We start from the raw sequence: 27,073 nt of genomic DNA, 5'->3' as shown, positions 1-27,073 counted from the left end.
TTGTTGATTACTGAAAAACGGAATAAGGTGGAAACAAACTTTTTTTTCTGACGAAAGATGAGAGTCCAATCTTTCATTTGGTAGTATGTGTGTTTCCATAGTCCAAACACAACATTTTCTGTGGACCTTGAAAGACCAGTCAAAAATGCTTAAATCGGCTGGCACCCACGGCATCCCTTTTCTGAAAACGTCTGGCAGTCAAAGAGTTAACTTAATTGTTTAATTAGATCAAATGGGTTATAATAATAACATTAAACAAACATAACAATGAATTACTACTTGCTTAATTGCAAAAATTACAATAAATTAACCTCAAATGAACAAAACTGCATGAAAGGACAAAACACTGGCTTTCAGAAAGATTTTTTTTTTTCTTTTTCAAAAGAGCATGACTCAGGAGGCCAGTGACTCAGTGTCACTGAAGCAGGGATCCCCTTGTGTTGCCTCTGAGTCAATGTGTGTGCGTGCGCGCGCGTGTGTGTGTGCGCGCGTGTGTGCTTGCACTGTGGGAAATTCAAGTCAAGGTAAGCGTTTCCTTCGGGAACACTGCGTTATATTACAACAAGGTCACATTTGAAATAAGACTCCCTTCTTGGAACCCAGGAAGGATCTGAAATGATGATGATGATGATGATGATGATGATGGTGGTGGCGGTCGACTACTGAAAAGCCATGATTTAGCATTCTGAAAAAAACGTGCAGGTGTCGGTTGTGAGAGGGAGAGAAAAGTGCTGCAGTGTGTGCTGCATGCAGCAGAGACGTCGGCAACGTTGTGGGACGGGAGGGAATTACAGCCACTGAGTCACTACGATGATGCCACACCTGACGTTTTGGTTGTGAGGACAACCGGACGATTCGGTCACTCGACTTTTTAAACTTTAAACTTACAGCGGTAAATCGACTTGCGGAACTCAAAATGAGCATATCGCAAATCATCTTTCTACTTTGAAATGAATGGAGTGGCAATTAATCCGGTCCTCCTTCCGGTGTGCGCACCTTGGACACCAGGGGGCAGTATAATACAGATATACAGACACACGTGAAGAAGAGTGATAGCGCTATTAGTAGGGATGTAACGATATCCAAACATCACGATACAATATTATCACGATATGAAGGTCACAATACGATCATTATCACGATATCGTGGGCAGGTTAGCGATACAAAAAAAAAGTATTGTAAAGAAATGATTTTATACTAAAAAAACAGACTTAATATTGTTTTTTGTACACAGCAGCAATGCATATAAACAACCTACAATTTCTAATAACACCATTGAGGCACTTACTTGCTAATACACACACACATTGAGCGTGGATTCTAAACATAGAAGGGCCAAAACATACCTTGTGAAAATTAAACTGCAATAAAAAAAAAACTAGCCACTGCACAAATGGAAATCAACCTGACTTTCTTTTCTCTTTTATTAGCGCTCTTTGTAGGGATAAGAATACTGTTATGGACTCTTACTTGCAGTTTGTCACCTGACTCACATATTTGTGGATCCCCCAACTACCCCCGATTTTTAAAGAAATATCTTACTTTTTTTCCCTTTTTTTTTTTGCTGTTATGTTTTTGGGAATCTAACCCATGTTTTTCAGAGTAATGTTTCAAGGTTTATCCACATTTTTTCAAGAATTTTAGGGGTTTGTAAAAAAAAAAAGTTGTTTGTTTACAGGCGCATTTGGAAATGCTAACAACAAGTAGCAGTCTTGCTAACACTGCTAGCAAGACTAATACTTGTGTTTTGTTGTGGTTACAGTGGCTGTTTCGAAAATGGACAAAAACGCTGTCCTACACAGCTAGCTAACGTCAACATTAGCCAGCCTAACAACCACCACCTTAAAAAGGAACCCCGACTGTCATGACAAGTTTGCTCGGTATTATTTATCTGGTTCTTACTACCCTAACTATAAGTTTAATTTTTCAAAAATCCTTTCCAGTTTAATACATTTTGTAGAAACTTTACTTGGACGTACGCCGCCATTGTTATTTACGTCGCAACACATTCAGTGTGTCGTGACGAAGAATGGCGGCGGCTCTCTGCCGAGCAATGTGAAACGCCGATAAAGAAATCAAGCTAACCCTCGTAGCGTTCCTAAAGATTCATTCGCCAGACACATTTAAGAGTTTTGATCGTCCCCCGGCCGGAGCACCAAGCCTGCGCACCGGCACTCCGTTTTTGGTGTACCATAAAGGGTGCTAGAGATCCAAAATGGCTGCCCCCCAAACTTTGTGTCCACACAACAGCCGCCAACATGCCGTAAAAGTGGCGCCCGGCAGCACGGTGCACTTTTCCTCTGATAACACACACGCGCTCGGGGCCACACTTGAACTTCACTTGAAGCTCATTCATAACAAACCGGAGGAAGTAAAAGCCGCGTGTGCATTTGGAGCAATTATTCACAGCTCTCAGCGTTTTGCCCTTCCTTGTGCGCCCGTGATATTTCCTCAGCGCGCCCTAAAACGGCTGACTTAGTGCTGCGGGAAAGAGCGGGAAGCGAGCTCGCTGCCATTCACGACTCCATCCGTCCGTCCATCTGCTCTGTGGCGTGTGCGTAATTGCATTCCGGGGGCCATTCATAAAGTTCACTGGTCTTTCCGGAGACGTGAGCTCCGGGCCTCCACGCAGACAAAAGGAAGTCCCGCATGAGAGCATGTGAGAGAGGAAGCACCGTCTCCTCACGAGGAAGTCTGGGTTTGTCCACATATCGTGGCAGCAGTCGGACCATAGATCAGTGCTTCTCATTGATTCAGTGCCGCAACTATAACTAGTATCATTTGTCTATAAAAATGCTAATACTGCTTGAGCACTCTGACGATGAAAGCACCACTGCCACCTACTGTAGTGGATGTGCAATTGCAAAAACTTTTTTTTTTTTTTTTTTTCCCAGAGTTCACATGCATTAACTCTTTGGTATCACAATTCTAAATCCTTTCATCATCATCATCATCATCATCATCATTACTATTATTATCTAGCATTGTTAGATTTATTCTTATTTCCACATGGTATTACTTTCGGTTATTGTTTTTGAAAATTGTTCACGTTTTCAAAGTATTCTAAAAATATGATCACAATAGTTGATATTTGTGAAGCACGGTCACGTGACCTGGACCTGCAGCATCCTGGCAACCAGCAACCGAGCACCTGGCCTCCTCCCACTGCTGACAAGCATCTCCAGGGGATCTGGTCTCCGTGGCAACGGAAAGAAGGCAGAATGGAGGATCCAAACTACAGCGACACTGCATCTTTATATATTGTTGCAAATAGGTGAGAAAACCAAACGATATGGGCTCACCTCTTCGCGCAGCAGAGGCAGGTCGTCACATGTGCAGGTGTTCCAAACATGGCCGCCGTCGTGCTGTGGAGGAGGAGAAGAAGATGAAATGTTGCACATGGAAGGGCACAGAAAGGGAACAAAGTGTACCGACGACATTGAAATTGCAGCACCTGCCCGGACCAAATATGTTTTATGTGACTAAAAGTGAACCGTCGGCAAAAAGAGAGGCCGTGTGTGGTGCGTGAGTGCATGTGGTCAGCACTTCCTTTAAATAAACCATACATCCGTGACTGAATCACTTTCTGCCTACTGATCGTCTTACTCTTTAAGTATTGTGTACTTGCGTCAAACTGACTTCAGAGCAGTTGTTTGATGTACGGATTTCAATATATTTGCCTCGTGTTGGGAAATTTATTTGTTAAGGTTTGTATACAAATTTAAAACATTCCAATGACATGATCAGCCAGGCTGGGTGAAGATCCAGAGCTATTTTCAGGCAACAGCCTGAGGTGACTTTGTGCAAGTACCTTTCATTTGCAGCATGGATAAAGAGTAGTGAACACACACTTTGGCTAATTTAAAGTGGATATAAAATTCCTACACTATCAGAAAAAAAGCCTACTAGAAAATCTGAACTTTAGTGTTAATCAGAGGCACTTCAATGCACGTGCAGACTCCTTTGCATATGATCGGCTGTTTTTGAATATGTCACATTGTTTTACAAAAGGGTGTGCACACTTATGCAACATCATCATATCAGTTGTTTATTTTTTTTTAACCTCCCATTTAAAAATATATTTTTTGTTCATAGGCCACATAACTGATTTATCTTGGCTTAATTTATCTATTTCATAAACGTAGAATTTGAACAGGGGTGTGTAGACTTTTTATATCTCTTGTACATCATAGGCATCATCAACACAGAGCTTCTGAGCCCATGACTGCAGTGTTAGCATGGATTAACATTAGCTAACAGCGTCACTAACGATCGTCTCCGATAAGCAGCACATGCTTGAACGTTTTGACAAATAATTGATGTTGGGGCAGACGCTCTTTGTTTGTGCTGCGCTTTGTGGCTGTGCACCACATACACGCAGTGTATGAGCACTTTTATTATTATTATAAATGTATCAAAATATTGTCCTTTCAAATGAAGAGAACAATTTAATCAAGTGTTGTTTTTTTTTTACCTAATTAGTAATATATATATATATGAATAGTTTTGAACTCTTTTCAAACACAAAATTGGGACTATGTATCATAATCACACTTCAATAAAATAAATAACTTGTAATAGCTCAGCTTGTCCACTAGATGATAGTGTCGAGCTATTGCTGGATATGTGGCTGCGACAGGACTCGCCACGGACTGGATTTAAAATAGAAAGAATATGAAATGCATGGATTTTTTATTTTATTGTTTTAATTGGGTGGTCTCCCAAACATGCATTTATTATTTTACATTTGTATGTAAAGTATTTAGGAATTTTGTATTATTATTGTTATTATAATTGGTGAATGCTTTGTATTATTTTCATAATGTATTTTTTTTTTTTTACAGCTCTCATGTCTCATTTGTCTCCACTTTATATATAGTATATATTATATTATGTAAGTGCTTGCTAGACTTTTCCCTTCAAATATATGTGCTAACAAACAGCAATGCATTGAGAAATGGGCACAAAAAGTAAAAAGGCATTAAAGTGACTCATTAAAACGTTTGTGAACATCAATCAGGAAGTGAATGCATCATAATACATTTAAGCCTGTATTATTATTTTAAACATTTTTTTTACCGATTAGGCTACCAAATGAATTGATGCACTGTTCTAAGACATTTGGGGGCAAACTCAAATTGTAGATTAAAGGGATGTAAACATATTTAACCGGAAAGTAAATATATAAGAAAAACACGTTTCTGGTTTGTAAGTATGCTGGGATGCAAAAGCTAGGGAAGTCCTCGTGAAGAACACAACAATGCCGGGGAGGGGGGGGGGGGGGGACGTCACAGGATGTTGCTCGGGGAACTGGCGTTGTCATGGAGACAGCATCGGGAAAAGCAAGGGGAGGGGTGTGTGATGGGTGTGATGGGAGTTCCTCTAGGCCACGTGACCCAACATTCACCTTAACGTTATTATTATATAAACTAAAAAATGTCTTGGAAAAAAGAATAATCAAATGATTGTGATTTATATTTTATTTACAAAAGACTACATATAGGCAACTCTGAATCATTAAAAACAAAAAAATGACTTTCAAGTTATCCCCACACTGCATGAATGTATTCCTGATTAATCATCTCCACAAGTTATGACGATTAAGATAAATAAATATCTGGCTCTATAAAACGACTTTAAACACTGGACAAAAGAACATTTCAAGCTTGGCTCATAAAGTTGTAGTTATATAGTTAGACACCACACAGTGGACATAACATTAGGCACACCCAAACAAAAGAAAGTGGTGGCATACCAATAACTGGTAATTGGAATAAAAATCAGACCCGATTGTTGGATGTCTGTAAAGATTATACTGAGTGATTATACGGCGGTGTGATTTATTTTTATGGCAAATCTTTTTCCTTTTCATTTGTGGGCTCTCTCATAAAAAAATAAAAAATAACGGTTAAGATGTTAAAAACTTAATGTGACCCAGTACCAATATTCTGCCTTAATAAATATAATAATAGAGCAGAACTTATAAAATGCATGCATGGGACCCCCAACAATTGACATTCTATTTCACACTTATTCCAGCAACAGCCATACATTGTCACAAGAGGGCGGTATCGTTCTGCCTAACAAACAAAAAAAAGCTTCTTCTTCTTTCACCATTACGTCAGGTGTCAAGACGAGCACTTTTTATTTTCGTCTTATGACAGTGTGCTTTTCTTTCTCCTCATAGGAAAGTTACGAATGTTTAAAATGTTACTGTTTCCTTAGTTGACATGTATACTATACTTTTTGAAACAGTTTGGTGTTGTACCATGAGATTTTTCGAATGGCTCAACAATGGCAGGGAAACAAACGCGTTATAATTTGCGGGTGTGCCTAACAACATATTCGTCACTCAATCAACATCGACGACTTTTTACTCCCCACGCTAAAGATATGTATAGGCACCATGAGAGGAATATATATCTAAACATTAGACAAGCGTTGTACTTATATATTTTATCACAAAATAAATACTTCAAAAAATGTCAATTAGGATGAACAATAACACTTTTGACTTTCAATATTTACTCCAACAGACAGTAGTCACAAAAAAAGCTATGTTTTGCATTTGGGTGAAATTTCAGGATGAATCTAAAATGTATGATAGTTTGAATGAGAGACTTCGTTCAACCTTTTGTTTAAAGATGTTGAACTGTTCAGTGTTTCGTTTCGTTCTGTCTGACAATATTCGGTTTGGATCCTTAATGGTGTTCTTGATGTCAAAATGTGAACGTCAGGACTGTTTCATTCGAATTGAACCAGGAAATGGTTGCTAATTTGTTAGCTCCTTGCACACATTCAACAGTTAAACATAATAACAAGTTTAAAGGTCAAACCAAGTTCCCCTTAAAATGTTGCACTGCATTTTAAATTCCTTCACCCCAATGCCCAATATCATATAACTTTCATGTGGAAATGATAGTTTATAAAATAGACATTTACTGTCCTCTGATATGAGCAATAAGTAAAAAAATATGATCACAATTAAAAAATAATGTCGCTATTGTCCCACTTTAGACGTCGGTGAACATCTTGGTGATATTCACGCAGTTCTGGCTATTGAATTGAGGCCGCTTGACGCCCTCCTCCACGCCGGCGTAGTCTCCCTTTCCGAGGGTGCTGGAAGAGGCGCTGGAGCCCCGCGGCTGCAGGAGTTCCGCGCCGGGCAGGTGGTCGCAGCTGGCGTCGAGGGCGCACGGCGGCTGCTCGTCGGCGTCCTTCTCGCGGTGGTAGAAGTAGTTGAAGTTGGACACGATGACCGGCACGGGCAAGGCGATGGTCAGCACGCCGGCGATGGCGCACAGCGAGCCCACGAACTTCCCCCCGATGGTGACCGGGTGCATGTCCCCGTAGCCCACCGTCGTCATGGTGACCACCGCCCACCAGAAGGCGTCCGGAATGCTGCTGAAGCTCGACGTGGGGTCGTCCGCCTCGGCGAAGTAAACCGCGCTGGAGAAGAGGATGACTCCGATGAAGAGGAAGAAAATGAGCAAGCCCAGTTCCCTCATGCTGGCCTTGAGGGTCTGACCCAGGATCTGGAGCCCCTTGGAGTGCCTGGAGAGCTTGAAAATTCGGAAGACCCTCACCAGGCGGATGACGCGGAGGATGGCGAGGGACATGGCCTGCTGGCCCCCGTTGCTCTCCGTCTCGGCCAGTTCGGTTCCCAGCGTGATGAAGTACGGGATGATGGCCACCACGTCGATGACGTTCATGATGTTCCTGGAGAAGGCAGTCTTGCTGGGGCACGAGAAGAAGCGCACGAGGAGCTCGAAGGAGAACCAAATGATGCACAGGGTCTCGATGACGAAGAAGGGGTCCGTGAAGGGGCTCGGCGCGTGCGAGGGGCCACCCGCGCTCATGCTGGAATTGCGGCTGAGCTGCGAGGATTGCTCGCGCTCGTCGTGGAACTCCGGCAGGGTCTCCATGCAGAAGATGACGATGGAGATGAGGATGACGAGCACGGACACGATGGCGATGCCCCGCGCCGGACCCGAGCTCTCCGGGTACTCGAACAGCAGCCAGATCTGCTTCTGGAAGTCGTTCTTGGGCAGGACGCGCTCCTCCTCCTTGATGAAGCCTTCGTCCTCTCGGAATTTCTCCATCGCGTCCTCGCCCAGCTGATAGAAGCGAATCTCCTCGGAGAAGATGTCGATGGGCACGTTGACGGGTCTCCGGATGCGCCCGCCGGACTGGTAGTAGTAGAGGATAGCGTCGAAGCTGGGTCGGTTCCGGTCGAAAAAGTACTCGTTCCGAAGAGGGTCGAAGTAGCGCATCCTCTTGCGGGGGTCGCCCAGCAGCGTCTCCGGGAACTGGTTAAAAGTTTTCAGCTGCGTCTCGAAGCGCAAACCCGAGATGTTGATGACGACGCGCTCGCAGCAGCCCAGCTCGTACCGGCCGGAAAGGTGCAGGTTCGGGCTATAGTTCGGCGTAGCCCCCTCCGGCATGTTCTCCGCCGTCATGTCGTCGTCGTCGTCATCAATGAGCCGCTGCAAGTGCCCGGAGAAGGAGGCGGGCGACGGGATCGCGCCCGAGACCCGGCGGTCCATACAGGTGGCCTGGAGGGAGGTGGGAGGGGTCGAGCGGGGGGGGGAGGAGTGACGCGGCACGCCCTCCCACAGAGCCCGGAGAGCTGAGGTCGACCCACCCGCCTAACCACCGTCAGCCATCCTTGCGCGCTCGTCTACACAATGACGCGCTCGGCTCGCTCCAGCATGCAAGATTCCAAACACGAGACACCCCCCACCGCCACTTTTTTATTTATTTATTGAACTAAGAAGTAGGATACAAAGATCAGGCAATCCAATTTACACGTTGTACCCAAAAATATAAATCAATGAAATTGTAAAAAGTAAATTATCGAAGAATTTTGGTAAATTGCATTATAATACTGTCAGCAGGGCTGGACTGGCCACCTGCCTTACAAGGCAGATGCCCGGTGGGCTGGTGTATTTTGGGGCCAATGCGGTGCTATTCAAATATTATTTTCCTCAATTTTACCCCGGGGAACTGGCTTACAATTTAGAAGGAGTAGCCCATCCATCCATTTACAATATAGAGTGCAAATTGAATCAATAAACATCAATGGTAAAGGTATGTGGTAGCCACGGATTGTCAGTAATCGGGCTTATAGTCCAGTCTTGCTTGTCAGCTGTACTTTAATTTTGAACAGTCAAGCCACCCAACTTAAAAACTAATAATAATAAATCCGTCTTGTCAAGAATTTTTTTTACTTGACTCCCGTTAACTGTAGGGGTGTGTAAAAAAAAAATTGATTCTCATAAGAGTCGCGCGACTCTCATTTTGTACGATTCAGACTCTATTTTAAATGTCCCAAAATCGATATTATTGAAATTATTTTATACTGTCTTGCCTTTGTCTGTGTGTGCCTTTATTTGGAGTGCTGTTCATGTTGTACCCAATTTGGCCACTTAGGGGCAGTGTGGTTCCACGCGGTCTAATACACTGTTAAGTTGTAGCCACGTTAGAAAGTAGAAGGAAAAAGTCACGATCAAGTTAATCCAATAAATGTTTTTTTTTTTGCAGTGTGGAGCCGTTCTTTTGAGTGCTAAAAGTGCCGCGCGCTAATTAGCATTAGCGAGTCAGACTGGAGTAGATCATTACGATTCCTTGAACATCTATAAATTGAAGCAAAAATGGTCCTTAATCGAAAATCGATTCTGAATTGATCGCAGGCCCAAAAAAATCGGAATCTAATCGAATCGTGAGACATTCAAAGATTCCCACCCCTCGTTAACTGCCAGCACTGACCACATGCTAGTTAGCTTGATCAGGCATAGGCAACTGGTGGCCACATTCTGAGAGGTGCTGGATAAAAAAAAAATTTTTGCAGAGAAACAGCTTTATGCTCCAAACAAAAATGAAAGGAAAACAAATGACATGGGCTGGATCAGGCCCGGGGTTCTTGAGCATGCGTGCAGGTGTAACCTAATGTTGTGTCCAGTAAGTCCCGTGACGAAAATGGCAAAAAAAAAAAAAAAGTGTCTGTCAGGTTGGCCTGCCCTAAAGCAGATGTTTGCAAGCAACAAGACGTTGACTTCCTGCTTGTAATTACGTCGCCTGGGCTGAGACGCCGTCGTTGCTCTCCGAGGTTCTGAACAGCAACCCGACCTCGCTCGTCAACGTGTCACGCACGCGCACATAAACAAAGACACGCGATGAGATTAGTCACTGTGCATAAACACCCCCCGCCCAGCACACACAGCTAATCAGCATTTTCTATTTTCCGCTCACAAAATCAACATGAAGATGCGTCCCGCGTGTGCGCCTTTGTCAGCGCGCTGTTGTTTCCAGCTTCATCAAAGGCGGCTGACATTGTGTGCGGTGAGCAACACGGGTGCGATGGGGGGGAGGGAGGGCGGGGTCGCGGTTGAGAGTGGGGCTGATTATTAATGAATCCAAGTGGGATTCAAACGGGTTTTTTTTATGCGTGCGTGGCTCATTTTCATTTCAACGCGTTCAAGCCTGGAGAGCAAAAGAAAGAAAGAAAGCAGAAGCCGAGCCTGCCCAAATATGGTAACGCACTCAACATGCACAAAATCCTCTTAAAGGGATGCCACTGATCTCCCGAAAAACCTAATGACCTCTTTTGCTGTGGCTGCAAAAAAGGAAGAGAAAAAGGAAAAATCATAGAGAAGCGAAGGCTAAAAACAAATAAAAGCAAAATGAATGCTTGCAGCTTCATTTTCCTATACAATCTGTAAGCACAACAAATATGATAAGTCTACACACCCCTGTTGAAAAAAAAAAGAAAAAAAAAGGACACTCTGGAAGTCAGCTCAATATATTTTTCATTAACTCATTCACTGCCATTGACGGCTATAGACGTCAAAAATTAATTTGAACTATTTCTGTTCAACATTTTTTCCCACTTTTGTTAACAACAAGAGTATGAAAACTTAGGAAAAAAATACTGTAGATTTAGAACAGATACAAAGAAATTTGATCAATCGTGAGTTAACTATTGAAGTCATGCAGTTAATTACAATCAAAACTTTAAATCGCCTTTTCTAAAAAGAAGAGAAAAGATTATTAAAAATTAGGGGCGTCAGGCGATTGCATTTTTTTAATCGTAATTAATCGCATGACTTTACTAGTTAATTCATGATTAACTGCCATACATTCATAAAAATAAAAATAAAATAGGGGCAATTATTATTATTTTTATTGTAATTAATCACATGACTTAACTAATGATTAATCCCAAATTTTAGATCTGTTCTAAATGTACAATAAAAAAATCTAGGTTTTCATACTCTTAAACTAAAATAGATAAAGTAAGTTATGTTTGGGGCAACGACGAAACAGAAATCTTTTTGGAATTAATTAAAGAACTGAATATTAATGCTAATTTAGATATAAAACAGTAAAGAAACATTACGGTTTATCAAGAATTACAAAAGCAAACAGTCGCTTCCTGGTCTTCTTCTTTTAAAGTACTGGCGGATCACATCTCTATGGTGTATAGCGCCACCTACAGCGGCGGAGTACCCTCTCAATATTCACAAAAGAAGATGGAAACGGGCATAAGTCGCATTTTCAGTCAATTCGCTTAAAATATTCCAAACAATTGGATGGGAACGTGACTACTGCGGCAAAACACTTCCTACTTTTCATCATTTCCAAGCTTCGTTGTTCAAGTTACTGACATGAAAATTGAGGTCACAAGCGACATCCAGGGAAAAGTTTGGTCTTGAGTTAGTCTCCATGGCAACCAAAACACCGAATGTTGTTGTTTTCCCCCCCAAGGAGAAAAGGAGTTTGAGTTGAAGACGTTACATAACTTCCGCTTTGGCTTGCGCGGGAGTAAGTCGACTTAGAGATTTTGTGTGACGTGCGAAAAGAACGATGTTACATATCGGGATTAAGCGCAGGAGGCTTCTGCTCGCCGCGCGTCCGTACGTGAAAGCCAGGCCACTTATCGCTACGTCCAGATAAAAGGCTTAGAGGACCCCGGAAGAGACGTTTGGCTTTCAACAGAACAATCCGGCCACTCCTCATCTGCTCCCTTGATGCACTTATTTATTGAGGTCACGCTTTGTTCAAACATGGCGGCTCTTTGCGTCTGGACTTGTGTGGCAGCTCGGGGTTCTGAGTCCACATGGCGAGTAAATTCCGGAGGATTGATGGTCGTCGGGGTGGGGGGGGGTCGGGGTGGACGGGAAATGCTCCGATGAGATGGAATGCACGGGGGGCCGGAGAGCGAGGGGAATGGCATAAAGCCTCTTTCGGGCCAGCGTTGTAAATTCCCACGCTCTCCACCGCCGACTGGTTATTTACGTCCACGGATCGCGCGGCCATTTCTGGCTTGATATATGCGCATTACAGCATGCTTGTTAACATTCAACATGAGGTACAAGCTGTACAACGGAATGAGCTTGAGATGCAGAAAAAGACGTAAAAGTTTTCATGTTTTGGCATTTTAAACTTCAAATGAGGCTCTACACAATCTTGTTCGGCCGAGGAATTGAATATTTATGCTTATCATCAACTAAAAGTGTGAAATGGAAAAGTCATGCATCTACAGGTACATACCATCGTGCGGCTCTCTTTCCTATAGTTAAACAAAATGAGGGGAGCCGCTTCCATTGGCCGGCAGTCAGCTGCATTCCATCCCACCACGCCTACTTTTACTCATCTGTGTCATCTATGGAAAGTGACAACTCTCGACCCGCTGTTTGAGTAACGAGGCACAAGGATTTATTCGCCACGTCGGGTGCGGCTGTCACAGCCCGGACGATCAATAACAACGAGAGAGAGAGAGAGAGAGAGCGGAATCGACCGGGTGCTCATACATGGGCCGCCATGTCTGCCAGAGCGGAATCATTACGCGCTCAACACAATCGGCCGCCGCGAGGCAAGGTGAAGGCCAAGGTCGTAAATAGCGCCGGGCGCTTTTACTCGGCGCGATGAGGAGCGGCCGGGTCCGAGGTTAAACGGGAGCCGTTAGCGTTGATTTGTCTGGAGGCCGATGGGCTGCGAAAGCGGCCCGGACCTGCTTCGGTATGACGATCGGGCAAGAAGAAGAAAAAAACGCTAGGATGCTAATTGAGGGCTCAAGTGTTTTCAAAGGGATTTTTCTATTATTGATTTTCGCACCGTTAACCTGCCAATCTCCTTCTTTCTCGGATGCATTTGAACACTTGTTATTCGTGGATTGATAAATGTTGAAAAGGAGAACATGTTCCCGCTTGGCACGTCTCTGCTGACAATTTGAAACTCACCTCTAGACTTTCCAGCTCTATTGATTTTGAATCATGTCTATTACAACCGTGTTTCCCGACAGGTGTGCCACGGGAAATCATCCAGGTGAACTTCATTGGTCTGAGAGTTGTTCGGTTAGCACAAATCGTTTGCCCAATAACATAATTGTCTAAGTCGCTTTTAACTTTCCGTCACAATATCAATAAAAAAAATAATCTTTATGTCTGTAGATTCTCAGTTTTCCAGGTTGTGATCATTTGAAAAGTTTGACGAGGCTCTTGTTGTCTGTAGAAATGTTTTTGTTTTCCAAAATTCTACGTATTAGGTTAACAAAACAATCTACACCAAAAGTGACAGGCAGAACAATTAAACACTCTTCCACCAGATGATGAATATTTTATGTTTTTATCCATCTCAGGGGGCGTCCATTTTGCCCCCTGCTGTCGACTGAAAATGACATCACAGTTGCTCAGAGCTCAGGTCACGACCAATCACAACTTAAATCCAGAAAACAGGTGAGTCGTGATTGGTCATTATCATATTCCACATATACAATATTAATCAGATTACAGTTTTTCGGCTAGTGTGGCTGCATAGAACATAATGTTGTTAATATATATATATATATTAGGGGTGAGCCCAAAAAATCGATTCTCATAAGAATTGCGATTCTCATTTAGTATGATTCAGAAACAATTTTAAATGTCCCAAAATCGCTTTTATTTAAATTATTTTATACTGTCTTCCCTTTGTTTGTGTGTGCCTTTATTGGGAGCGCTGTTCATGTTGTACCCGATTTGGCCACTTAGGGGCAGTGTGGTTCCACTGATACGGTCTGATACACTGTTAAGTTGTAGCCACATCAAAAAGTCACGATCAAGTTATTCCAATAAATTTTGTTTTTTTTGCAGTGTGGAGCCGTTCTTTTGAGTGATAGAAGTGCCGCGAGTAGCGCGCTAATTAGCATTAGCGAGTCAGACTGGAGTAGATCATTACGATTCCTTGCACATCTATAGATTGAAGCAAAAATCATTGTCAATCTAATCATTTTGAATCAAAAATCGCCCTTAATCAAAAATCGATTCTGAATCGAAGCGCAGGCCCAAAAATCGGAATCGAATTGAATCGTGAGACATTATAAGATTCCCCGAGTTAACTGCCAACACTGACCACATGCTAGTTAGCTAGATCAGGCATAGGCAACTGGTGGCCACATTCTGAGAGGTTCTTGATTATTTTTTGGGGGAAAAAATGCCAAGACATTGACAAATGTAATTACCAGTGTTAACCACAAGAAGGCAGACATCGCTCACCCTCAACCCAGAGGCTGTAATGTGCGTCAGAGATTCATTCAAAGATTCCCACTGAAACGGCAACTCTGTGTTTCCCCAGTGATGGGATTCAAAAAAAAGAAAATCTGAAGACAGGTGGTTGCTATTCCAAACGACATTCCGCCAGTGAAACGTGACGGCCGAGGAGAGCAGGGGGGTCTGGAAAAAGGATAAACAAACCCCTTAAGGGAGGATCTGCTCTGCTCCCTGTACGACACCCTGTCAGCGTAACGGATTGGCAAGATGCCCCCCCCCCCCCCAAGCGCTGGCATACCCGCTCTCCGTCCACCCTGAGTTCAGGCGGCTCTGTACGGAGGGGACGTACAGAACAGATCGCTAATAACGATTGATGGCGGACCCTTCACGCTCGTTTGTATGTTTTGGGGGAAGCGGGAGAGCGAGAGACAATACGGGCCGTCTGGGAGTCACTTCCATTCCGGTCCTGGGCTTTGAGCTGCGGTTAAATCTAAAAGTCAATCAAAATAAAAACAATGTGGGGAATTGGCAGCAGGTTCAAGACTGCTCACCCTGTAGCCATTAAATGAGGAGTTGTGGCGCTTTTTGGCAAGCACAAATTTAGAGAGAAGTAAGCGATTCACTGTTCTTCTTCATCTCTTATTTACTGTACTTTTACATAGTGCCCCCTAGTGTTCAGACTGGGACACCACATAAATGAAATGCCTTGTGTTAGAATCGACATTGAAACGTGTGGCAGGATTGCTTTGCCTTTTAATGCTTTGTTGTTACATTTTGTCAATTTTATTTTCTGATTAATTACTAGTCAACTTGCAAAGGTCAACATTGCAAGCATTTTTGCCTTTTGTTGGTGACCAAATGACTTGATAAAAAAAAAAAAAAAATTGAAATTAGAACTACTTGGAAGTCAACAGATTTCGTTCACATTTTTTAAACAATACATTTCACTTGCTCAGTGTAGATAAATTTGGTCAATTATGATTAATTGTTAATTAACTCATTCACTGCCATAAATTCATTTAAAAAAATAGATTATTAAAAATTAGGGGCAAGAGGCGATATTTTTTTTTTATTGTAATTAATCGCATGACTTCACTAGTTAACTCATGATTAATCCAAAATTTTATATCTGTTTTAAATGTACAATAAAAAATCTAGTTTTAATACTCTTGTAAACAAAAGTGAAAAAAAATGTTAAACTAATAAAAATAGTTCTAATGAATTTTTGACGTTTATAGCCGTCAATGGCAGTGAATGAATTAAAAAAAATAAAGAACATATCATTAACAATTCGGGGCATCAGGCCATTAAAGTTTTAATTGTAATTAATCGCATGACTTCATTAGTTAACTCACGATTAATCAAAAATGTTATATCTGTTCTAAATGTACAATAAAAAAAATCTAGTTTTCATACTCTTGTAAAAGTGGAAAAAAATGTTAAACTTATAAAAATAGTTCTAATGAATTTTTGACGTTTATAGCCGTCAATGGCAGTGAATGAATTAAAAAAAAGAAAGAACATATCATTAACAATTCGGGGCATCAGGCGATTAAAGTTTTAATTGTAATTAATCGCATGACTTCAGTAGTTAACTCGTGATTGATTACAAATTTAATATCTGTTCTAAATGTACAATAAAAAATTCTAGGTTTTCATACTCGTGTTAACAAAAGTGGGAAAAAAAAGTTCAACTAATCGAAATAGTTAAAATGAATTTTTGACGTTTATAGCCGTCAATGGCAGTGAATGAGTTAATTAATGAATATTATTTTATAATAATAATTCTTATAGAATTGTTAAATAATTAATGTATTATATGAAATTATTAGAATTATGATTTAAAAAATATATATATATCCATTCAAACTGACTCGTCTTGTAACACCCAACATTCAAAAAGGACTGTTTTTGCTCCTTGCTTCCTTATTGCCTTCAGTGCAGCTAATTAATTCCGCTCGTGAGCGCGAGACACGACTTGCAAGCGTGTGAAGCGCACACTTCTCGACGGAGCAGATGGGCCGACCAAAGTAACCCCTGACGGGTGCCAAATCGCAGCGCGGCGAGGTGGCAGCGAGCCGTCGGGCGGGAACGCGGCCCGCAAGGAGTCGTGAGGTGGGGGCTCGCTCACTTCAAAAATTCTTGCCGCAATAAGAAACAGCACGTTTGGTTAAAATTGCTCTTTTTTTTTTTTCAGCTTGAGCACTTGGAGTGGAAAATATCGACAGCTCTTGAGAGAGCTTACAAGGCAAATTTATGGCCATTTAGCGGGAAATGAGGCGCTCCAGTACGAGCTGGCCCGGACGCAAAGCAACCTTGACTGGAAAATTCATGAGTGGAAATACACAAGTGTGTCATCATTTCTGTACACCTGCGCAATCTAATGCGATCTAATACAAAAGCCGTCTCAAAGGGTGCATAATATGGAAAATTGACTTTTTACTTGCTTGTATACAAACAGCTGGGCCTCTGGCATGCCTGCTCACCCATCATGTGTGAAATTTAATTTTTTTCCTTTTTTTTCTTTTTCTTTTTTTTTTTGTTCTTTTCTTCTTTTTTTCTCAGGAGAGCTCAGTATTGTTCATTCGATTTGACATCATCATTGCTCTCCTTTTAAAAAAAAAATTAAATAAATAAAAAAAAATAAATAAAATGTTTTTTTTTCTTTCTTTTTTTTTTAAATATATATACATATATATACATATCCACACACATATATATATATATATATATATTTTTTTGTATGTGTGAAATTTAAAAAAAAATTGTCATCTACCTGTCTCTGAAAATGTGAGCCATATCAAAATGTGATGTCACAGTTTGGCTCATTTACATAAAACTTGCCTCCCACCAAGTAACAAACAAACAAACTACTGTACAGTAAAACGCTACTACGGCAAAGCCAAAAAGGTAAGCAGAGCTGCAGTGTTGACACATATTAGCTAACAGGGTTAACGGCATTGAACCCTTTTCACACTGCATTTAGCAGGGCGCAGCATACTGTTGTCAAATGGTTGCTGCTGTGTGTGTGTGTGTGTGTGTGTCCCCTCCCCCTTAGAGCAGCAACATCTGTGTAACTACTAGGGAACATCCTAAAAAAAAGAGGAATCGGCGGAGCGCCTCAAGCGCCTCCGATTGGAGATGATCTGCCAGACTTATTTACTGAAAGGAGCAAAGTCAGGGTGCGGTCTAACCAGTGGTAACATCTCCACGTTCACTTCCTGGTAGACTTCTACCTAAGCAATTCCAAATATGGGCATGCTGGCAACCAGTCATTGCAACTCTTTGACACTGAGCGAGTGCAGTGTGAAAAGGGCTTGGGTATATGAACATCAAACAGCAAAAACTCACTAGCTATGTTGCTGGTCACATTTTAGAAAAATAGTCAGTAGTTGGTGGCATTGAATTTGCTTAATCGCATCACTGTAGATCCAAGAAAATAAGTCAGCCAATCAGCATTCAATGAGGAGAGACAGACAGGACGAGGAGGCGTGGTTTCAATAGGAGAGGGTGGACTCGTCAGAAATGGCCAATACAACTTCATGAGACGTTTTTTTTGTTGTTCGCCTGAAGCGATTTAAAAGAGAAAAGAAAAGATGACTAAAAATTGGGGCTTCAGGTGATTACATTTTTAAATCATAATCAATTGCATGACTTCACTAGTTAACTCAAGATTAATCACAAATGTTATATCTGTTCTAAATGTACAATAAAAAATATTAGGTTTTGATACTCTTGTTAACAAAATTGGGAAAAAATTGTTAAACTAATAGAAATAGCTTAAATAAATTTTTGACGTCTATAACCGTCAATAGCAGTGAATGAGTTAATATCTTCACTTTGGACTAACTTAATTCAATCCTTTTTAAACCTCAATTAAGTTTATCCAATTGTTTAATGAACTCATAATTACTTAAATTTAATATATATTGACTTTGGAGTTTGGACTAACTTAATTTAATCGTGTGTTAACGCTTGAAGCGATTTTTTAAAAGTCAACAATTCAATTTGTAATCTTTTTTTTTTTTTTTCTGGGAGAATTTGTAATCTTCAGTTGGTTCAACAATTCTCTTTTTAGAGTGTACTAATTGGTGTTAAGGAGGTAAATTTGAAGCAATTCATCTCCACTAAGGGACAAGCTTTGTCTGCCGGGAAGGAACTAAATTTGGGTTACTGCATACTCTGTCTGGAATGTTTTTTTTTTTTCTTTTATAAACATTTTGTTGGGCGGGGTGTAAATGACTCCATGTTTTTCCCACCATTCGGGGCAGGTCTCGGCCGCGGTCCCCTGTGAATTGCCCCGTTTCTATTTTATCTTCCCAACAACAACAACAAAAATATCTTTCGGCCCAGAAGACGATTGTAAAACAACTTGAAAGCTGTTCAAATTGGCAGCAAGCAGATGGCGGGAATCTCTTTTTTTATTTTTTTATTTTTTTGCAGTAACCACGGCAACGGCGCTAATAGCACGGGATGGCGGGACCTCGACTGTTGCCACTTAAGCCAACGTGGCGGCATTTCCATCCAGGCGGTGAAATGAACAGTTTAAGAACACATTTCACAGTCGGATGAGTCCGCCGTGCGCGGCAGCTGCGCACACGCGCCGGAGTGGCAACATATGCAAAGCAGGATTACATCCTACTTTTTTGGACTTTCATTTGGTGCCAAGGCAAAGGAAAATCCAGGCGGAGTGTTCACCCACTTGCTTTCATGTAGACACAAACAACACAGCTGCTAATGATGTGTGTGTGCGTGTGTAGGAGGAAAGTTTTGCTTGTGTTTCTCGCTTGTAATTTATGTTTAAATTCTATCCAAAAATCAGTGGCTGCGTTGATTAAAAAGTACAGCCGCTACACTGCATTCGTGACTGTGGCCCCTCCCCCTCCGTCTGCATTGGAATATTTACCCACGTGGAGGCGTGGGCCGGCGATCCAGGTCAGCGGAGATGATGACAGAGTGGGAAAAGACCCCAGTGTCGATTGAGAGATTTAATTGGCATAATGAGGATTTCCTCTCTCGATGCCAAAGAGGAAGCGTTTATCCGGATGCGGGATTTCCCTGAAGGCGCGAAAACCAGGACACGTCGTGTTTAGGAAGTTTGAGCGCTTTTTGTCTCATCGCGACGCATGACGCAAAAAGTCACGACCGCTTGAGATTGGAAGCTTTTATGCAATCCAAAAACAGAAAGATTCAATGCACTTTTAATGTGAGAGATCCTTTGATGTTTTTTTGCCTCCACAAACAAGATCAAAATGTGACAGTTCTTGCTGTAGACCCTTAAATCCAACTCGACTCGATTTCATGAACCGATATTGGGCTCGAAAAGGAAAATCGATTCAATATCGATTATTCGATTTTTTTAAACCCAGCCCTGCGATAACCGATACTTGGAGCCGATATTCATTTTCACTAAAAGGGAAAATATTGGCATCAAAATTTTGAAAAAAAAATCCAGCTCTATTTTTGAATTTTGTACATTCAAAAAAAAATTAAGCATATGTTTATTGAACAACTTTTAGGTCTTATAAAATATGGAGTTAAAAAAAAAAACCTTAGTTAATCAAACAAAAAGTTTAGGGATGTCCCATGACAGTAGCATGTTTTCAAAAGATAAGCTCCCTTTTGAATCTGATATATTAAAATGTACTTATCTTAGTTTTAATTTCAAGAGTGCCCAGGGTCTCTGAAACTTGAAATAATTAGTTCCCTGAAATTAACACTTTTTCAAATCGATCCATTATCGGCCGTATGATTCTTCAAAATGTCCGATGCCGATATTCATCAAAATGCTGAATATAATCGGTCTATCCCTAGCAGTGATCCCTGCGGAACTCCACAGGTGACATTACAATATTCAGCGATCACATCGGCATGGATTAAAAAAATCTCATAGAGATAAAATCTAAGACAAGGAAGCGCCCATCGGAGCGTTGAAAGCAATTGTTGCTGTCAAGCTGACTTTGCCACGCATCTAATTATCTCAATGCAGCAAGCCACAGTGGCTGCGGGAATGAAGAAATTAGATATACTGTACAAGCCGACAGACTACTTTTATGCACACTGTGCACATCTCGCCATTCCAATACGTTTCGGACCAGAACGCATTCCAGACTGAGAGCGTCATAAAGATAAAGTCACGTTTCCCCTGAAGGGATGCGCTTTTATCCGGGGCGGCGCACTTGATTTGACGCGCACCTCCTCGGCGAGCTACGACGCCTCGCCAAGAAAGCCTCATTAGGCCACGACTTTGAGCTTTCCGAGAGGCGACGGACGAGCGCTCTTGTTGTTGTTGTTGTTGCTGGCCTGGCGCGCCGACTCAGTCCCCGCGAGGATTCATTTGCTCCGTAGTCTAACGAGCGCTTGGATCGCCGTACTTGCCCTGTCGCTCGTCCCTCGGAGACGCTAATGGCATCAAAACAAGATGTGTTGTGGCGAAACGTCAGCAGGGAAGATTCAGTGGCAAAAAAAATCTCACGCAGGGGTTTGTAAATCTCTGACGTATTTGGAAATATGATCCACAAAAATGAAAAGTGCTCGTCCAATGTCATCTATTCGAACTGGTCCCAAAATCATTTACGACAAACATTTTACTTATGTTTAACTACATATGCCAGCGATTAACATTAAAAGCCCTTACTAGGGACCGACCAATCAATCGGCCGATTATTTTCCCCTTAAAACATTATCATCGAAGAAAAACAACATTTCCGACGCTGTGAAAGTACCCTGAATGCACCATTTTGCTTGCATAGCATTAGCAATTAGCACATGTGTAGCGTATCTTATGCTGGTTATTCTGTTGTCCCTAAGCGACCTTTAAGATGTTTAAAACTCTTTTAATCCTATTATCATAGCAGTTGTTGTAGCCCGGTGGTAAATACGGGTACCATATTATATTATCATTATATTATTGTTTATTTTCTCTCAACGTAAAGCTCCGCTCCTCCACTTTCAGATTTTGTTGCGAGCGCAAATGGTTGCTCAGTTGCGGAGATTTGGAAATTTAAATCTCCTCTATGACACACTGCTTCCCTTTCCTCCACACATGAAAATCTGCCGTAACGTATAGAAATAGTTAGTTTAACGTATGTTGTGTAACGTCCGCTTCTCCACTCCCAGAATCCGTTGGAATTACGTTGCTAGCGCTAACGGTTCCGAAGTTAGCTAATGCTAAATGTGACGAGAAGATCCTATTCAAATGCTAACAGGGACGTAGCATCGCAAGTGTTTAGGAATATTCACTCACAAATCCTGTGGGAGCACAATTTTATGCATTAAATAATCGGTCATCTGTATTTTTTTCTGCCAAAAAACGGTATACAAAAAAAATGCATATTGGTCGGGCCCTAGCTCTGTCTGACATTAGATGGCAAAAGGTACATAACATAATGTTAGCCTAATAGCACAATGCCTCAAAAACAAATGACTCTGCCTGCTACTCAAGGGAACCATAACCAGAATGATCCACCTCAGCACATTACACTAAATAAGGTATTAACGATTGTTTCCACCCTAATTACAACAAACGTAAATGTTGCCATTTAAATCGCTGCTTGTTAGCAATCAATCAGTCGCGCAAAATATCATCATAGAGAAATGAGGTCATGCCAATCACTGCTGGAACAGAAGTTGCAGCTTGCATCCACAGGGGGGCAGTAGATAGATTTAGCCGCTCTCCCTCTGGCCTGCCTTTTTTTCTTTTCCTTTTTTTCAACCATCTTGTTTCAATTGCAAGCACACAGAGCAGCAGCGCGTCTGAAACCAAACGTGTATGGCACGCTTAATTGGAAATGACAGCACAAGTTCAAGGATGCTTTTTTTCTACTTCTTCATTTTTTTGGGGGATTACACGTGTTTTGCTCACCAAACAAAGCACGTTGATCCTCAGACGGGCAAGGGCACATGAAATAGTTGTGAATGAGGGTCACACACAATGCACAAGGGGCCACTACAGTACTTTGTTATATTCAAACATACAGCCTGCAATTGGCTGTTAAAGTCCACATTACCATATAAACTTTATAAGATTTTTCCATGCCTTGTAATTCACATTTGAATTCACCTGCACACTCTAATGAGGTCCAGCACAAGAGCTGTATCCAAATGTCTGCCTTTACAATGATAATAAATCTCTATTTGTTTTTGTGGTATTCATTTGAAGCTTAATGTAGTTTTTATTGATATTAAATGGAACTTGCGGCATTTAGTGTTATTTTTTAATTTCATCACATCCAAGCAGAGTCCAGAAAGTAAAAACCCTGCCACAGTTTGGCTTTAGCCCCTTGTGCTAGCTAGCTAGCTAGCTAACAGGTAAATGAGCACCCGTGGAGCTAGCTAGCTAGGGAGCTCGCTAGCTAGCACTTGTGGCTAAAGCCAAACTGTGGCAGGGTTTTTACTTAATGGGCTTAGTTTAGCCACCGCTGTATCCAAGTATTTATTCCCGCAACAAAATGATAAAATGTCATAATAGCAGTATTTTCGTTTAAAAGCTAAAAAAAATGCTTATTTGACGTTTTTCAAAATGGGTAAATGGTCTGCTGTTCCGTGCTTTGGTCTTTATCAGCTAATTAACATTTCTACAAAGGAGGAGTTAATGAATACTGGAAAGAGTCATAAAAGGGCTGTATTAATAAGAATGAATAATGGGGGGGGGGCGTTTATCCCTGCAGGAAGGATGTGTCCCTGCTTATTGACTGCATAATAAATGGGACATTATTGATCCATTAATGGCCACTGTGGAATCAAAACACCAGATGAAGTCCAGATAAACTCTCATTTGATTTTTTTATTTTTTATTATATCACTATGTATAACTTATTAAATCAAAATTAACTTACTGTAAATATTAAAGTACTCTCCACCTCGGAGGGTAAATGAAGCTGCACAACCAGCCACACACACATTCTCTCACACACACACACACACACTATAGAGGTTCCAACATGAAATGTTGTCATTTTGGAGTCTTGTTACTCAACGAGAAATTCGATCCAAAGCAGAAATGATGTCCGACACAACACAGTCATTGTCCTGATGCAACGAGGAGGTTCCCCCCCCCCCCCTTAAAAAGGCTATCTTGCCCTAGGCCTAATCTGGCCTGGGGAAGAGGGGGAGGCGGCAGTTCAAAGGTCACACGCTTTTGTATGACGTCTGAGCGCAGGCCCCATCAGATCAGCGGATCCTAATTCTGAGAACTATGAAAGCGACATCCAACGCACGGTTCTATAATTCATCCGCTCTTCCTTCTGACTTTGGCACCGGCGATCCGTCTGTCTGTTTTGTAAACCGAGAGCGGAGTCTGAAATTGTGGAAAAGGACAAAGTGGAAATCCACATCTGGCCCTGATCATCTCCATCCACAAGTTTCAACCGCGAGCTGACGGAGGAACTCGGCGGGACGCTCGCAATCTCGACAAAGGCTCCGCTTATGCATCGCGCGTCGTGTTCTCAGCGAGGGGCCTCAGCGTGCATTATTTGAGAAGCTAAATGGTCTCGGTAGTGAAACGTTATCAAGCGGGGATCTGCTGATTTATTTTGAAACGTCCTAAACTGTGACATCATAACCACTCTTAGACGGCTTCATCAAGTAAAATGGTTGTGAAAGGAAAGGAAAGGAGGAGCAACAAAAAGGAAAAGGGATGAATGGGAATTTGAAGAAAAAACATGACAACAAGAAAAAACATTGGAACAAAAAAAATGAAGAGTGGGAAGAGGTGGACGGATGGAAAGCAAAGAGGAAAGAAAAGTTAAAATAAAAAGGATGAAATAAAAGGAGAAAAAAAAGCAATAACTTACAAAGACTAAATAACAAAAAAAAAGAAGTGAGAAATGAAAGAAAAGGACTTCATGAAGAGCACAGAAAGAAAGGAAGGAAAGGATATGGTAAGAAGGGTGCACTCTAAAAAGAGAATTGCTCAACCAAATTAAGATTACAAATTGAATTGTGGACCAATTTAATAAAATTGCTTTAATTGGTAACACACGGTTGAATTAAATGAATCCAAAATTAATGTATTAAAGTTTAATTAATTATCAGTTAATTAAAATGAATAAATCATTTGAATTAAGTTAATCCAAAATTTATTCAAAGTGAATTTATTAAGTTTAATGAACTCGCAATTAATAAACTTTAATATATTCACTTTGTCTTAATTTAATTATAATAATACATAATATAATAATCCTGTGTTACCAATTGAAGCAATTTTATTAAATTGGTCAACAATTCAATTTGTAATCTTAATTTGGTTCAACAATTCTCTTTTTAGAGTGCGTAGAAAGTTAAATATACAAAATAAAAGGCGTAAAAACAGAAATGGAAAAATTACGTAGAGATAAAAGAAAGTCAAGAGGAAAATTCATTTCAACTATTTATATTAGTTTAAAAAAAAAATCACTTTTGTTAACAAGAGTATGAACACCTAGATTTTTTTCGTACATTTAGAACAGATATGAAATTTGTGATTAATCACGAGTTAACTAGTGAAGTCATGCGATTAATTATGATTAAAAAATGTAATCGCCTGACGCCCCGAATTTTTTATCTTTTCTTTCTTTTTTTTAAAATGTATTCACTGCCATTGACGGTTATAAACGTCAAAATTTCAGTTTAACTATTTCTATTTAACATTTTTTCAAACTTTTGTTAACAAGAGTATGAAAACCTAGAATTTTATTATCGTACATTTAGAACCGATATAAAATTTGTGAAGTCATGCGATTAATTACAATTTAAAAATGTAATCGCCTCTTGCCCCTAATTTTTTAATGATCTTTTTTTTATTTTATTTTTTTATGAATTTATGGCAGTGAATGAGTTAATTAGGCTACGATTGCACCATTTTTATTTTGGGTGGTGTGCTGTGAGATTTACTGTATTTCTAGTGTAAAAAAAAAAAGTGTCTTGGCTCAATAAAGGTTGTGAAAGAGCGGCCTGGAGCAGTCTTAAAAAGGCCACGCCCCCTAGCGTTGCGAGCGCCTAATTCAAAGCAGCAGCGGCGGCGGCGGCGGCGGTGGCGGCTCTAATCCTCGTGCGTAACGCGGTAAGCAGATTTGGCATCCATATGCTCCCATTTGGCTCCAGATGTGCGAGGCCGCTGACATCAGTGCGAACACAAGCGGCGCATTTATTTCTCCGCCGCCGTCGTCTCACTTATGAGGAATAAATCACAGGCTCCCCGGTGACCTTGGGGTAACCTTGGAGCGAGGCTCAGATGGGGAAAGGACACCCACCGTACACGGCGTGAAACTGGATCCTATAAACGGTGTTGATAATTAAGGAAACTTTGAAAGGACAATTTTCAAGTTTTTCCGGCGTTAAAGGGTAAATGTTTGGCTCTGGGACAAGATGAACTCCAAAGATCTGCCGCAAGTTCGCCGATGTGGCCTCCAATTATGCCTCCAATTTGTAAGCTGGTAACGCAAAACGTGTTGCGCAGGTTGAATGGCACACACGAGGTGATGCGATGTGAGACATCTGCTCGCCATCAGCTCTCGGGAAAAATACTTTGGGGAATTACTGTACTTTTACTCCATTTACACGCAACTTCGTAAAACCTGCAGATGTTTGAGTCGGACGGTGGGAAAAGGGAAAAATGAGAAGGACGATCAGAGCTTTGAAAACTGCAGCATGATGTCATGGTTATGTTTTCAAAAACATTACGCTAGCTTCACTTGTAAGCTTATAGGGGAAGTCAAACCCCCACATTTTTTTGTCGACAAGTTGACAATAATGTGTTCTATGCAGCCCCACTAGTCTAAATACGTTGGCCTGGTTAATATTGCGTTAGTCGAATATGGTTTAAGGAGCAAAATCCAACAGTTTTTATCTATATTAGGAAGCGGCCATTTTGTCACATCACATCACAGCTGCTCAGGTTTCAGGTAACAACCAATCACAGCTCAGCTTCAGCAAAAAGGTCAACTGTGATTGATGGTTACCTGAGCCCCGAGCAACTGTGACGTCGTCTTCAGTTTACAGCAAGTGGCAAAATGGCCGCCCCCTGAGACGGATAAAAAGTGGATTTTGCTGTATAACTCATATTTCACAAATGTAACATTAATCAGAATGCCATGTTGAGACAAATGAGGTCACATATAACATATTATTGTCAAGAAATGTTTAAGGTTGACTTCCACTTTTAAAACTGCTGCTGTTTCTGCATATTTGCATATATTTAGATATTATGTTGCATCAGCAGAAAAAAAAATTGTCCCATTGATCTCAGTTGGTTTATACGTTCATCGGACAGCAAATTTTTATTATTTTCAACAGTTACAAAACCATGCTGGTGTTTAATTTAAGTTGACATGACACAGGATAGTCTCTATGAAGTTTTGGGTATACTTAGCTCGCCCAAAAAAATGGATTCTCATAAGAATCGCAATTCTTATTTAGTACGATTCAGAATCGATTTTAAATGTCTCAAAATCAATGTTATTTAAATGATTTTATACAGGGATGTGATTTGACCAAAGTGAAATTATCTGAAAATTTAGCCGGGGGTCTGGGGGCCGCTGGCACCCAGCAAGGTCCAGGTTTTCAG

The 27,073-nt window shown here is 41.1% G+C and overlaps 1 protein-coding gene and 1 long non-coding RNA gene across 2 annotated transcripts in view; both read right to left on the bottom strand.

Annotated features, from left to right (window-relative positions):
• Nucleotides 1–376: 376 nt before the first annotated feature.
• The window catches only part of LOC144056001 (uncharacterized), a 51,475-nt gene continuing 24,778 nt past the window's right edge, over nt 377–27,073 (bottom strand). The window contains exons 4-5 of the long non-coding RNA XR_013294972.1: nt 3,304–3,366; nt 377–3,236 (exon numbers count right to left, since the gene is read on the bottom strand). This is a non-coding gene — a long non-coding RNA (uncharacterized LOC144056001). The remainder of the gene's footprint in view (nt 3,237–3,303; nt 3,367–27,073) is intronic.
• LOC144055990 (potassium voltage-gated channel subfamily A member 3-like) lies at nt 5,555–10,793 on the bottom strand. Its single transcript, XM_077572307.1, has one exon. The coding sequence runs from the start codon at nt 8,545–8,547 to the stop codon at nt 7,015–7,017; it is 1,533 nt and encodes a 510-aa protein (XP_077428433.1). The 5' UTR covers nt 8,548–10,793; the 3' UTR covers nt 5,555–7,014.

The sequence above is a fragment of the Vanacampus margaritifer genome, chromosome 8, assembly GCF_051991255.1.
Source record: "Vanacampus margaritifer isolate UIUO_Vmar chromosome 8, RoL_Vmar_1.0, whole genome shotgun sequence".
Taxonomy (NCBI): Eukaryota; Metazoa; Chordata; class Actinopteri; order Syngnathiformes; family Syngnathidae; genus Vanacampus; species Vanacampus margaritifer.
Note: the sequence above shows the minus strand (reverse complement) of the source record. Positions and strands in the feature narration are given on the sequence as shown.